This window comes from Vombatus ursinus, unplaced genomic scaffold, assembly GCF_900497805.2.
Source record: "Vombatus ursinus unplaced genomic scaffold, bare-nosed wombat genome assembly UNPS02014807.1, whole genome shotgun sequence".
Classification (NCBI taxonomy): Eukaryota; Metazoa; Chordata; class Mammalia; order Diprotodontia; family Vombatidae; genus Vombatus; species Vombatus ursinus.
Genome location: NW_020954585.1, coordinates 11,220,613 through 11,234,582, shown reverse-complemented (window position 1 = coordinate 11,234,582; position 13,970 = coordinate 11,220,613). Strand labels below are relative to the sequence as shown.

Genomic DNA, 13,970 nt, shown 5'->3' with positions numbered 1-13,970 from the left:
TGGAAGACATCCTGTGGAACCCTAGAGAGAGCCAGTCACTGTCCCTACCCTATTCCAAATCCTAAGGCCCAAGTGTTGTACTCTTGTTCTCCTAGTTCCACATTCTCACTCCACTCCTGACCCACCAAGTTCCTCATACATCCCAGTTCACTCAGAACCATGCATCCCATTTTCCCTATCTGCAGGAAAGAAGCAAACTTCCTTCTGGACCCAAGTCTGCAACTTCAATGCCATTCTGCTTTTGTGTGTCAACATATTCTTCTATGCCTATTTTGCCTGATGGTGTTCTTCTGGGAAACCAGAGGGTCATGGGAGAGGCCCTCAGGGATGTAGGAGATATTTGTCCTAATTAGACTTTTAAAAAAGTATCATAGACTCTTGGAGCTGTAAGAACCACCTAGTCCAACTCACTTATTTTACAGATGGGGCCTTGAGAAGGGAAGTGACTTGCCCAAAGTTAACTCAGCTTTCTGGTGGAAGGTGTAGGATTAAAACCCATGTCTCTTGACTCCTAGGCCAATACTATATCTATTAAACTGGGCTTCCTTTCTTTTCCTGGTCCAGAAGCATTTGGACAGTGGGAAGTTCTTATAAGAACATGTGTCCTTTGACAACAAGGTGTCCCACTACTACTACCACCATCACCACCAACAACCTTTGTGTTATAATCCTTGGAAACATCTTCAGTTTAGGCCACTACCTGAGAATTCCAGAGCCTGGAATAGGACTTAATTTGCCTTGAAGTCTCTAGGCTCTCTCCCTGCTTCCACTTATCCACTTAAGGCAATGTCAGAGAGACCTAAGTCTGCCACTAATTAGCTGTGTGACCTTGGGCAAGTCACTTTCCTTCTCTGGGACTCAGTTTCCTCATCTATTAAATGAAAGAATTGAACTAGATGATTTCTTAGGTTCTTTAGGGGTCTAATATTCTCTGACTCCATGAATTCTATGATTCTTCCCTTCTACCCTACCCCTAGCCTGGCCAAGTCCACACAAAGCACTCTCCACACGTTCAACTTCCCCAGAATGGGCTGCTTCCTCCCTCACACTTTGAATCTGTGACTCAGTGAATCCCTAGTCTTGCAATCTGGGTGGAGAACAGAGGAAAAGAGAAGTGTATGGGTCTTGAAGTTCAGTGAGGTTTGACTGAGAAGTCATGAGTCTGAGTGTAGTGGGGGGGGGGGGAGGGAAGCCCAAATAGCTTAGCTCAGCCCAAAGCAGTGTGGTATGGGCCTCTGAATGCCATCTAATAGAGCCAGAGGGTAACCAAACACCACAAAAAAAACTTTATAAGCCTCTCAGGGAGCACTTCCTGTCTATATCTCTTGGCTTCTGGCCAAACATCAAACACTTCTACAATGTTTATAAAGCTAGATGCAAAAGTAAATAAATCAGCTCATGGTTTGGTATGTCTCCCAGGAGTCCCTTAGCATGTACATTTTTGAGTCAGTCCCTCCTAAACTCAGGAATGTTCCCTGGGTCCCAGGCGAAGGCAATGTTGTTAGCCACGCTGTCACTCTCATGGGGATCATAGGAACCCTGATCTGGCACCCCTCATCCCATTCTTCCCCTTGTTTGCCTACAGGAGCCTTCACCATTGAACAACTCCAGTGTGCTCTAGGTCTCTGTCTTCTAGGACCCAGAGCTTAGGAGCTAAAGGTTAAGGGTACAGGGTTGTCAGTGGGATCAGTCTTGGGGATTTAGCATAGGTGTGCTGGTCTTTGGAGGGTCAGATCCCTTCAGGTTGTAGGCTGAGACTAGAGAGGGCTAACGTGGTATTTCATGCATTCCTCTTTCCTCCACCAAAATAGAACTGTGTGTGCCCAGTACCCAGCTGCACCCCTAGTCCTTGACCACTGCTTGTTGTATTGGCTTCCTTGGGTGGTGGTCCATGTCCTTATTACCTCACACTTAGGTCATTGCAGTAGCCTCCCAACCATTCTACTTGCCTATAGTTTTTCCCTGACTCATCATATATGCTGCCAAGGTCATCTTCCCCAAATTCTATTTTCATCATTTTTCTCCCCACTCAAGAATCATCATTGGCTCCCAGTTACTTGTAGGGCAAAGTCCAAACTACCCAAGGTCTTCCACAGTCTGGCCCCATGCCATGCTTCCAATCTATCTCCTACTCTGCCCTCTATGAAACTTGTGCTCCATTCATACTGGTTCTTTCACTATCTCCTCGATGATAATGATGATAGCTAATATTAGTATAGCACTTGGAGGTTTTCAAATCATTTTATATATGTTATCACATTGGTCCTCACAACAGCAATCCTGGGAAGGTGCTATATCATCTCCATTTCACAAAAAAGGAAACAGAGAGGTTAAGTGACCTACTTAGGACCACACAGCTAGTAAACGTCTGAGGCACAGTTCAAATTTAAGTCTTCCTGACTCCAAGTCCAACACCGGTAGGCTCCTTCCTACTTCTGGGACTTCCCTCATACTGTCTGCCCTTCTCACAATGTTTCTCCCATGGCCAAATCATCCCCATCCTTCTGGACCCAACTCCTCAGACTCAGATCCTCTTTCTGTACCATGCATTGGGTGTTGATTATGTATTGCCTGTTATTATCACATCTGTATATATCATGTCTGCCGCTAGACTGTAAGCTCCCTAAGAGCAGAGAGTGAATCTTGTCTTGTATCTGTGTGGGCCAGGACCTTATACTCAAAAGGTGTGGAATAAACATTTGCTGTTTGATTGGATGACGGATGTGTTATTGTCCCTAACCTAGGTTCATAAGATTTTAAGGCTGGAAAGGACCTCAAAAGTCATCTCCTCCAACCCACTTGGGGAAGTTTGTTCCCCTGGATTCTTGATGGCGTCAACATCATTTCTTTTCTTTTCTATTTTCTATTTTCTTTTCTTTTCTATTCCAAAGGTCCAAGCATAGGCCAAGGCACTCTGAATACAATACACCTCAATACAGGGTTGTTGGTGGATGGATACATGGATTCCCCCAGTTCTATCACAGGTTCTCTTCTATCCTATCAAGCATTTGACCAGTGCAGAGCTGAGCCGTGGGTTCCAAAGTCAGATTATTTCAGAGAGGCCCTAATTATCTCCACAAGAGTCATAGTAACATTTGGAGGAAAAGGATAGCAAAGAATTGGAAACAAAATAGATGCCTATTGATTGGAAAATGGTTAAACAGATTGTGACATAAGGATATAATGTAATATACTTTGCCATAAGAAACAACAGATATGAGTAAGTCAGACAAGCGTGGGAAAACTGAGATAGAATGAAGTGGCACATAGCCAACACTTAATGCTTTTTCATTCATTCATTCATCCTAGTAAGCGGAACCAGAAAAGCAATATACACAATGACTATAACAATGTGAATGAAAAACAACAACAAAACTTGAACGTTGAGCAATTATAATGACTGAAGTTTGACTCTGAAGAAGAGGAGAGAAAATGAAGCTCCCTCCACACTTTGCTGATGTAAGGGAGGGACTAGGGTATGGAATTGTGCATGTACCATTACTTTTTTCTTTTAATCTTTGTTACAAGGGACTGTTCACAGGGCAGGAAGACATATTTGGAAATGCAGATGATATGAAAACAAGAAATAATAATGATAGCTAACATATATATCATTCTGCTTGCTATGTGTCAGACACAGTGCTAAGCACCTTATAAATATTATCTCATTTGATCCTCACAACAACCTTGGAAGACAGGTGCTATTACCCTTATTTTACAGATGAGGAAACTGAAGCAAACAGAGGTTAAACAAGGCCAGATTTGAATTCACGTTCTTCCTAACTCCAGACCCAGGGCTCTACCTACTGCACCACCTAGCTTGCCTATAATAGTAATAATAATATATAATTAATAGTCATTAATTATAATATAATAAATTATATACAAATTATATAAACATAAAATGTTATATTATGTTGTCATATAATATATAAGTATAATAATTATTAATAACATATTTCAAAGAATGCTTTCAGAGAAGCAGTAGGTCTCCAGGAAATTGAGAAAAAACAACAACTTCTCTGAGTCCTTAGCAGAGGAAATGATCACAGATTTAGAATTTGAAGGGATCTCTGAGGCCATCTAGTTCAAACCCTTTATTTTACAAATAACGAAACTGAGGCCCAGGGAAAGTAAGCAGTTTGCTTAAGGTCACACAGATGGGATCCATAAGAGGCAAAATTTGAATCCAGGTCCCTTGACGCCAGAGCTGGTCTTTTTCAACTTTACCAAGAGGAATTGACCTTATTCCTAATTCCTAAATCCCTTAATCCCCAAGGATTTGGGGAAGGAGGGGGTTGCCTCTTTTTATATCCCCAGTGCTTAGCACAGTGACTGGCACATATTAAACACTTAATAAACGTTTATTGATTCATTTATTCAGACAGTGTCTAGTCATTTTAGTGACTATATCTTCCCCTAATAATGTACAGCCTGATTTTTCCTGGACAGTCCTGATTTAAAGAAACTTTTTAAATATGAGGCAGGGCAGGGCAAAAGGAATGTCCTTTGTCAGAGCACGTACCCCAATCTTGGGTTTGGAAAATCTAATCACTTTATCTATATCTCCTTTAATAAACACCCTCTTTTCCCCCACCTCCATTCCTGACTTCTCAAGTTTTCCTCTTGCCTTTTGATGCCCCATCATAGAAGAAATATTCCTTGAGAGATCTTCTTTTTTTGCTCTCCTGTCCCTCAATGTAGCTGCACAATAAGGACAGAGGAACTAATTTGTTTATATTTTTTATATTTACTTTTCTATTTTTGCTCCACACCTCTCTCCCCACCCCAAGTAAAAGGGCTTGAGCTGTTTAATTTTTGTCTCTCTATCTTCATCAATAACACAGTGTCTGACACAAATAGGTGCTTAATTAATGATTGTTAAATTGAATTTAATGGAGTTAGGGGATTCAAACCAGCACATAATGACTAACTCATTTCACTGAGGATGGGAGCCTGGAAATAAATACCAAGCCAGGTAAAAAACAGATATGTTGGAGTCCCTGGTTCAGAGAGGGAGAGAAACCTCCTGTGGATCTCTGTCCCTTTGATATCAAGGAATGATAGAATTTCAGAGTTAGAAGAAAACCTATGGATCATTCAGACCCCACCAAAGAAAACCCAGGCTGTCTTAATTCCCCCTACAACAAGCAATGTACCAATCCCCTCTGCAACAGTTCTGGCAGGTGATTACCCAGCCTTCTCTTTATTTTAAAAAAATGTTTTATTTATTCTTTCTGTCTTTACAACACAGTTATTTCAACCCTCACCCTAGCTGAATCCTTCCCTGTGACAAAGAAAAGCAACTTAACAAAAACATCCAATAACAGTGACTTTTTCTAACAATGTGTATAGTATTCTGTCCTAGTAATCTTCCACTTCTCCATTAGGAGGGGAAAAACATGCTTCATTATCTGTTCTCTGGGATCTTTACTGGTTTTTCCATTACTAGAGTTTAATTTCATTCTAGTCATGTTTTTACATTATTGTGGTCCTTATATTTATTGTTCTCCTGGTTCTGTTTATTTTGCTCTATATCATTTCATACAAATCTTCTGATGTTCCTCTTAATTCCTCACGTCATTTCTTACTGAACAATAATATTCTTTTACATCTATGTAATATAGTTTCATCCATTATTATCTAATTAGTGGATATCCACTTGGTTTCCAGTTCTTTGCTATCATAAAGAGTGTTGTGAAGAATATTGTAATATACATTGGACCTTTGTTTCTATCTTTGACTCCCTTGATGGGATCATTGAGTCAAAATGTCTGAACAGTTTAGTAACTTTTCTTACATAATTCCCAATTGGCATCTAGAAAGTTCCGGCCACCTCACAGCTCTACCAATTGTGCATCAATATGCCTGTTTTCCCACAGCCCCTCCAACATTGACAATTGCCAATTTTTTGTCATCTTGGCCAATTTACATAGTATAGAAAGAAATTCCAGAATTGTTTTCATTTACATTTCCCTTACTATTGGTGATTTGTGGAGCATGTTTTCACGTGGTCATATATACTTGCAGTCCTTTTGAAAACTTTTTGTTTATATTCTTTGACCACTTATCTACTGGGAATAGCCTTTGCTTTTTAGTACTTCCATTACTTAGAAATTCACTTTTTCTTAGAATAGCCTGTTCCATTTTGTTAACAGCTCTGAACATTAGAAAGTTTTTTCTTACATTGAACTGAAATTACCTCCTTGTAACATACCCATTGGCTCTTGTGTCTTCTAGCATTACAAAAAAAAAAACCCAATTATATCTTATTCATGATAGCCCTTTAGATACTTGAATACAATGATCATATCCCCATGGCCTCACCTTCCTCCTCCCCCTCCTCCATGGGGACAGTTGAGTCTGAAAAGCAGAGGGAGAGGCTTCCTAACTACAGCATCCTGCAGTGAAATCTTCAGCAGAAGAAGACAGAGGTGACACCTTCCCCAAACCTGAATGAGGCTAAACACCTAGATTATATCAAAGGTCTCAAGTCATGGTTACTTTTCCCTGCTGCTTCCCCACCTCCACCTGGAGGAAGGGCCAACAGGGCAGGATCTTTCTCTTCCCGGATTAAGACTTAGATGCATTTCCAGGGGTCTGTGCATATTTGGACTTCAGGAGGAGTTGTTAATTCACATTACAAAGGTCTCTGTGTAGAAAGGCTAGGCAGGGGGTAATTTGCCTCAGGATCTTTATTACACAAGTCTCAATGACCTTTACATTTCTTTTTTTTTTTCATTTCCATTCTTTTTCTTTCCCATTTCTTAGATTTTTTTCATGCCCCTCCTCTTCCACAGGTAGCAGTCAGGGGTGGATTGGTAGATTGGGGAAAAGAGGGAGCTATGAAGCCAATCAAGCCAGGCAAATAAATACCTAGCTGTGTGGGGTGTCCAGGGTTATCTATGTTAAATTAATGAATGAGTGAATGTATGAATGAATGAATGAACAAATGAATGAATGAACCCAAGCATATTGGAGTGCAGCTTGACAGAAGATGAAATGCCTCCTCAATTGGTGGAAGTATAAAGGAAGGAACGGGAGAATCATTAGTGACTTGTCCAAGATCACCCAGTGATTCAGGAGACCAGAATTCAGGTCTGACTCCTCAGAAGAGAACCTTGTGAACCCTCATCCAAACTGTATACTATATGTCTTAATCTGTCAAAAATGAACTAGGAAAGGCTGTGGGAAAAATTAGCATCCCCTGCCAAGCCCTACCCATCCCAATGAGATCATGCAGCCCATAGTCTCTGGGGAGATTCGAAGCAAGATGCTCCACTCAGAGGTACTGGCATCCCGGGATTTTATCTGGATATACACAGAGAAGAAGGGAAGAAGTTATGCATAGGAGGTTTGAGTAGTAGGAATTCTGGGGACTGGAGGATGGGAGACCTAGACCTCTCAGTTCTCAGAGGGAGCCGGATGCCAGTATAAAAGTCTGTTCTAAAGTGTAGTTCATTATCTTTCTCCCTAAACCAGCTTCTCTTCTGACATTTTTTTCTTAGTGAGGCAATTGGGATTAAGTGACTTGCCCAGAGGCACACAGCTAGGAAGTATTATGGGTCTGTGGCCGGATTTGAACTCAGGTCCTCCTGACTCCAGGACCAGTGCTCTATCCACTGCACCACCTAGCTGCCCCTTGACATCACTTTTCATCTCTCACATTCCATCAGTTACCAATTCCTCTTGACTTTCTCTGTTCTCTCACTTGTCCCCTCCCCATCCCCTCCTGCTAGCACAGGACTCATTATCATGTGCCCAGACCAGGTGTCAAACACACAGCCCACTCATAAATATGGCCTAAATCAGATTAAAATGTAATTGGGAAATATTTACCAAAATAAATAAAAATACAACAAACCCTAAATATTATTACATTTTAAAACTAAGTCAATATGTAGCCTGCAGGGATCTTTATGTATGGATTAGTGGCCCCTATTTCTATTTGAGTTTAGCACTATTGGCCCACACTATTGCAGTTGTCGCTATGGAGATATTTCTCCATCAGCTCTTTCTTCACTTTTCCATCCTCCAATCCATCTGGAGAGGGTTGATCAGGAGAGTTTGGTCAATTCAATGAGGATAAAGGAATGTGGCTATTATTTGGGACTTTATTATATTTGGAGGATTTTGATTGTGCCTCTTTGATTGGTTCATGAACATACTCTTAGAGTGATTAACAGCATGGAAAATGATTTGATTGGTTCAAGCTAGGATGAAATAGAACCATTGTACAAAACCTAAAAAAAAGGAACAGACAGAACTGCTAAGGTTATTAAGGGGGAGAGCTTGGGAGGGGATATTATAGCTAGCATTTTTATATTGCTTTAAGGTTTGCAAAGCAACTGTACATATGTTATCTCATTCAATCCTCACAACAACCCTGTGAGGTAGGTGCAATTATTATCCTATTATTATCCCCATTTTTGCTGTGTGACCCTGGGCAAGTCACTTAACCCCATTGCCTAGCCCCCCAAAAATTATTATCCACATTTTTACAGATAAGGAAAATGAGGCTTAGAGAGTTTAAGTGACTTGCTTAGGATCACACAGCTAGTAAGTTTCTGAAGCAGAATCTGAACTCATATTTTCTTGACTCCAGATCTGGTGCTCTTACCTAACTGCCTCTGGTCAAGGTACTGACCAGAGATGAAGAAGCTAAGAGCAAACCTGATGGAGGTAGAGGGAAGGATATAAGGGGAGTAGAGGAAGTAAAGCCTGCCCTTTTGTAACATCCTTTTCCCCACCACCAAAGATGCCAACTTGGAGAGGCAGTTGTAAAGAGGTCTTCTTTTGGCCCGAACAATGGCTACCATAGAAAGGGGAAACCCAGGCTGCTTAATGGGACTTACTGAACTCCAGCCTTCTAGAGATGTGGCAAGAATTCCTAAATCCCAGCCAAGTCCCTGGGCCAAGGATTGAGTATTTGGCTCCAAGCAAAGTACTGAACTGAAGGTCACAAACCTCATTTTCTTTCAGAATAATCTTCCTTATGCATAGATCTAGCCATATGATTCCTTGGTTCAAAAAACTGTGGCCCCTTCTTGCCTACTGAGCAAAATTCAAATTCTTGCCTAATATTGTACCATCCTGTCTTTCCAGACTTCTCTCATGTTAGTCCCCTCTCTGCTCTTCCAGTCATGTACCATGTTGTCATGCCTCTATAACTTTGTGGAAGACATCTTTCGTTTTCCTTTGCACCTCCTGAATTCTGACCTATCCTTTAAAGCTCAACTTAAAAGCTACCCCTCTCCTCAAAGTCTTTTCTGATCCTCCCATTTGACAACAACCTACCTTGAGGCCTCACATAATATTTTGTCGACCCTTCTGTAATACAGAACCATGCACTGTTGTTTGTTATATTTATGTGTTGGTGTCTCAGTCTAGAAACTATTAACTACACTGTAAACTCTTGCGAGGGCAGGGATGATTTCATTTAAACTTTATATTTCCTCCAGTGCCTAGCATAGTGCTCTGCATACAGCAGACAATTAATAAATGTTTGAATTTATTATCACTTTTGTCTGCTCGTTTTTATTGGGATGCACTCCCTCTTCATCTATCTCTCCCATGATCTTTAGCTTCCTTCAAGACACAGATAAGATGCCTTAAGGCCTTTCTGAGGGCAACCTACCTTAGGTCATATGCCCAGGGGGTAGAGAAACTTCAGGGATGGGACTGATCTTCTGGACAGGTGGTTTACCCAGATTTTCAAGTTTCAGGGTCAGCTGTGACTTTGATCTTGAAGGGGCTTGTGAGAAGGAGAAAAAGGAAGCTACAGCAAGAAGGAAGAATCTGTCTTGCTGGATCACAGAGAAGAACAGGGACTGAGAAGGGAGGTGACATATCTTGCTCTGGGTACCCTTTCCCATACCTGTTGCATCCCTTCACTGGCAGACAGGTTGCTGTTTGGACATTGGAGAGCAGGAGCTTAAGGGGATGGCATGGGAATTGCTGGAAACTGACAGATATATTAGTAAGATGGTACTGCATGGGGGAACATAAGGAGAAGGGATGGGAAGAGAAACACCTGGGCCTTTGCTTCTCTCTGCTTGCTAAAGAGGTTTCCATCAAAGTCCTAATCCCCATCTGATTTTGAGGATGATCACTTCCTGATCTCCTTTCTGCTCAGTGAGGGAAGGAAGAGAGAGAGGAGGAGAGAGAGCAGCAATAGCCCTTTCAATTTCTATGCTACTTCAATGGTTTGGTGTAAAAAATGAAAATGCTGGTGGCCACTAAATCCTGACTGGAGTGATTTCATGTTGATGCCTCAGGCATGATTTAGGAAAAGATTTTGCCCTTGAAGAGGCTGGAGACATTTTACCCTCCAACGGGAGCTTAGGTGAAGTTAGGGATGGGGGCCAGAGGGACCTTTGATCCCCACTGAGTATAAGTGTGTAAATCAAAATTACCCCCATATAATCAGAGAATTTGGGGGTGGGAAGGGTGGCCAAGTCCAACCTGAACATGAAAGGAACACCAACTATGACATATCCAAAAGGTGGTCATCCATCCCCTGCTTGAGAATGGTATGAAATATTTTATCAAAAGTTTTGTTAACATCCAAGTGAACTTTATCCAGGTTAGTGATCTTGTCAAAAAAGGAAATGAGGTTAGTTGTTTTTTGATGTTGGCTCTTCACAATCATGACTTCTCTTTCCCCTAGTAAGAGAAACCACTGAAATTAAATATATATATGTAAATATATACACATATGCAGACACTCACATGTGTATACATGCACTGCATATATGTATATGCATTGTGTACATAACATGTATATTATTATTATTATCATGGGACTAGCATTATTATTATTTTACCTGGAGCTCCCTCTCACATGTGGGACCCCTATTACTCATAAGCATATCTTTCACATATATGGGCATATTATGAGCAGGACCTGGCTTAAGCATCTTTGTAGTTGGAAGCCCATTTTTATAGGAGTATAGATAAATTCCATATCTAACTTACATATGGGTGAGAAAAGTAATAATCCTTTACTGAGTAAAAATCAGTTATTTCTCAAGGAATTATTCAATGAAAATTGCTCCCCAACAGGCATGTCAACACACCTGGCCCACACTTTGTGCATTCCTATGGTTATTAGCAGTCTGCCTCTTCAAAGTACTTCATATAAATTTTGTATTGCCTGGAATTCTCTACCTCCCCACCTCCACCTCCTAGTTTTCCTGGCTTGCTTCAAGTCATAGCTAACAGCCTACCTTCTACAAGAAGACTTTCCTAATCCCCCTTAATGCTAGTGCCTTCCCTCTAAGACTACCCCAACTTATCATGTATATATCTTGTTGTTTATACATATATATATATACATATATACATATATATATTTTTATATAGCTGTTTTCATTTGTATCCCCCAGTTAGACAATGAGCTCCCTGAGAGCAGGGATTGTTTTTTGCCTTTTTTCTGTATGCCCAGAACTTAGCACAGTGCCTGGCATACAGTAGGTGTTTAATAAATGTTTCTTGATTTGACATGACATCCTAGTACAGATTTTATCCTTCTCATAGAATTTAAGGTCTTTAAGGGAAAGGACTGTTTTTGTCTTTATAACCACAGTGCTTTGCACATAGTACGTATTTAATCAATATTTGCTGAATTAAATTGGTCCAGAAAATACCCTCCCTAGGTCCAACCTGATTCAGCCCCCCCAACCCCCCCCCCCCCCCCCCCGGACACAGCAGGAAACCTGTTCTGTACTCTTGATATCAGAACAGTAGGGAACCCACTGGCTCCTCCCCATTGTGAGTGCTTGTTCATCCAGAAAAGTCTTAGAAGCCACGGTCATTCAAAACAACTCTGAGAGATGGAGAGAGGTGAGGACCGAGTAACAGTTCACATGTGGATGAGATGGACGTAGTTCCGAGGGAAGAAGCCCACTCGGCCACTGAGCTGGCCTCTCCACCAGTTGGGGTCAGAATGTTCCAGCACCTCAATGATGTCACCCTGGTAGAAGCTGAGTTGTGAGGAGTTCTGGGCGGTGAAGTCAAACTGGGCCTTGGCAAATTTTGCTCTGGGTGGCTAGAAGAAGGAGAAAAAAAAAGGATCAGAAAAAAGGGGCCAAGAACCAACTGACTTTGAAGCTTCTTCTGGGTGCTTCTCTTTCTTCTTGGGAAGCAAAAGATCCTAGGCTGGTGGGTTGGACTCTTTGGTTCCCATGTGAGCGCTATTTCCCTTGACCACTTCTATGGCCAATACTCAAGGAATGGGTCAGGGAGGAAGGTCTCCTTCTAGGGCTGTAGGCTCTCTTCCATAGTCCTTAACCTCCTCTGAATCCTTTCTAAGAAGTGAACCCCACACTCAGGCAGCAGTTTCAAGGACATTTTGCTCTGGTGGGAGAATTTTAGGACACAAATTCTCTATGTCAGCAAAGTCTGAGTACACACCTCTATCCAGCTTAGGTGATAAGTCCCGGTTCCTTCAGTCTAGTGTCTTAATGCCAATTCCTTCCCAGCTTAAATTCCTTTTCCGCCTGGAACTCTCTCAAATCTGATTTCTCTTTGGCCCTCGGCCTCATCTAAAGCTTTTGAGAGTGACCCTAGCCTAGGACATTTCCTGAAGGATCTGGGTCTCTTGGTTTTGTCATCCAAGGTAGTGGTTCCCCTAGGGAGCCATTGGAATGCTGCCCCTTCCCTTTCTCAACTATTATCTGATATCAGATATCTGAGGCTCAGTCAACACCCCCACTGCAATCAGAGTCTGAATCATCTACCCCTGGGCTGGGACTTGGAGAGACTTAAAGCAACTCCTTCACACCTGTCTGCCAATACCTCTGTCTGGTCCCTGTAGTCAAAGCTAAGACTAATCTTGTGGCTCCCAAAACTGAATGTTTGGGGTCTGGGGATTCAGTGTTCCACCAGGTCCCATGTGGACCAACACCATATCCCAGCCATGGACAGAGCTCTGGGTCATCTCACGCCTTTGTGGAGAACATGACTTAGATCAGGAATTTTTTTTAAATGGATAGGGCCTATAGCTCACCATTCACCCAAAGCAGGAACTTAGTCTCTTAGTCTCTTGCTCTGTCTCTTCCTGTTCCCTTACCGCCACCCACAGCCTCCCATCTAGAGTCTAGTATCCTTGGGAGGATCAAGAGTCCCTGCTCTCTGGCCCCCATCCTTGACAGTGACCTTGATCTGGATGTGACATGTCTTAGGAGCCACCAAGGAGTCACTGGAAGACTCAGGCCAGGCTGATATAACCTGGTAGCAAAGATGGATGATAACCTATCTGACCAATCAGAAGGAAACCTAATCTTCCAGAGTCCAGACTATGGGATTTGGTTAATTGCAGTGATAGGATCAGCTCAAGGGGATGACCCCACCCAGGGAAGGTGTAATTAACCTGTTCTGTTTGGAGAGAATCAAGGACACTCCCCACTCTACCTCCCCACAGAGAAGCTGAAATGATCATCAACATTTTTCCAAAGGGGTAGGCTGGCTCAGGCCAAAGTCTGAAGTATAAAGGTAGGATGGACTCTCTCCCTAGAAAGAGCACCCTATTCCCTTGGATAGAGTACGGTCTCCCTATTTGCCCCACCAGAGGTTTGTATAGAAGCCAGGGCTTTAGCTGCTCTTCCTAAGACCTCTGTAACCCACCTCCGCCTTTCTGAGTCTCTGGGATAAAGAGAGGTACAAAGCAGAGAAGGCTGGGGTTGGAGTAGGGGCTCAACAGAACTCGAACTGACTGACTTGGCAGTGGCCTTAATGAAATCTTAACCACCTAAGGTATTTCAAGCAGAGAGTAGGATTTCTTGGACTCTTTCCTCCTGGAGACCTCAGCAGCTCAGTACCATTGTTCTCCCATTCATTTACTATACAATTCATTTATTTAGTATTTATTAAGTATCTACTATTCTTATGGCTGTCGTAGCCTCAGGAATAGACTAATGCCTAGAGCAGGTGCCCCATGAGGCAGGGTGATTTCTTTCTTTTTCTTTCTT

At 42.1% G+C, this 13,970-nt stretch overlaps 2 protein-coding genes across 8 annotated transcripts in view; one reads left to right on the top strand and one right to left on the bottom strand.

The window, feature by feature from the left end:
- SLC5A10 (solute carrier family 5 member 10) overlaps positions 1-1,161 on the top strand; it is a 175,193-nt gene extending 174,032 nt beyond the window's left edge. For all 4 annotated transcript variants that reach the window (XM_027874791.1, XM_027874792.1, XM_027874789.1 and 1 more), the window contains one exon: positions 163-1,161. In XM_027874791.1, the coding sequence (XP_027730592.1) occupies positions 163-280 (118 nt within the window). In that variant the 3' untranslated portion in view covers positions 281-1,161. The remainder of the gene's footprint in view (positions 1-162) is intronic.
- Positions 1,162-11,682: 10,521 nt separating this feature from the next.
- GRAP (GRB2 related adaptor protein) overlaps positions 11,683-13,970 on the bottom strand; it is a 66,213-nt gene continuing 63,925 nt past the window's right edge. For 3 of the 4 annotated variants that reach the window (XM_027874754.1, XM_027874751.1, XM_027874752.1), the window contains one exon: positions 11,771-12,049. In XM_027874754.1, coding sequence (XP_027730555.1) covers positions 11,864-12,049 — 186 coding nt within the window. In that variant the 3' untranslated portion in view covers positions 11,771-11,863. Of the gene's footprint in view, positions 12,050-13,970 lie in introns of all 4 variants that reach the window. The other variant, XM_027874753.1, reaches the window with a different exon arrangement.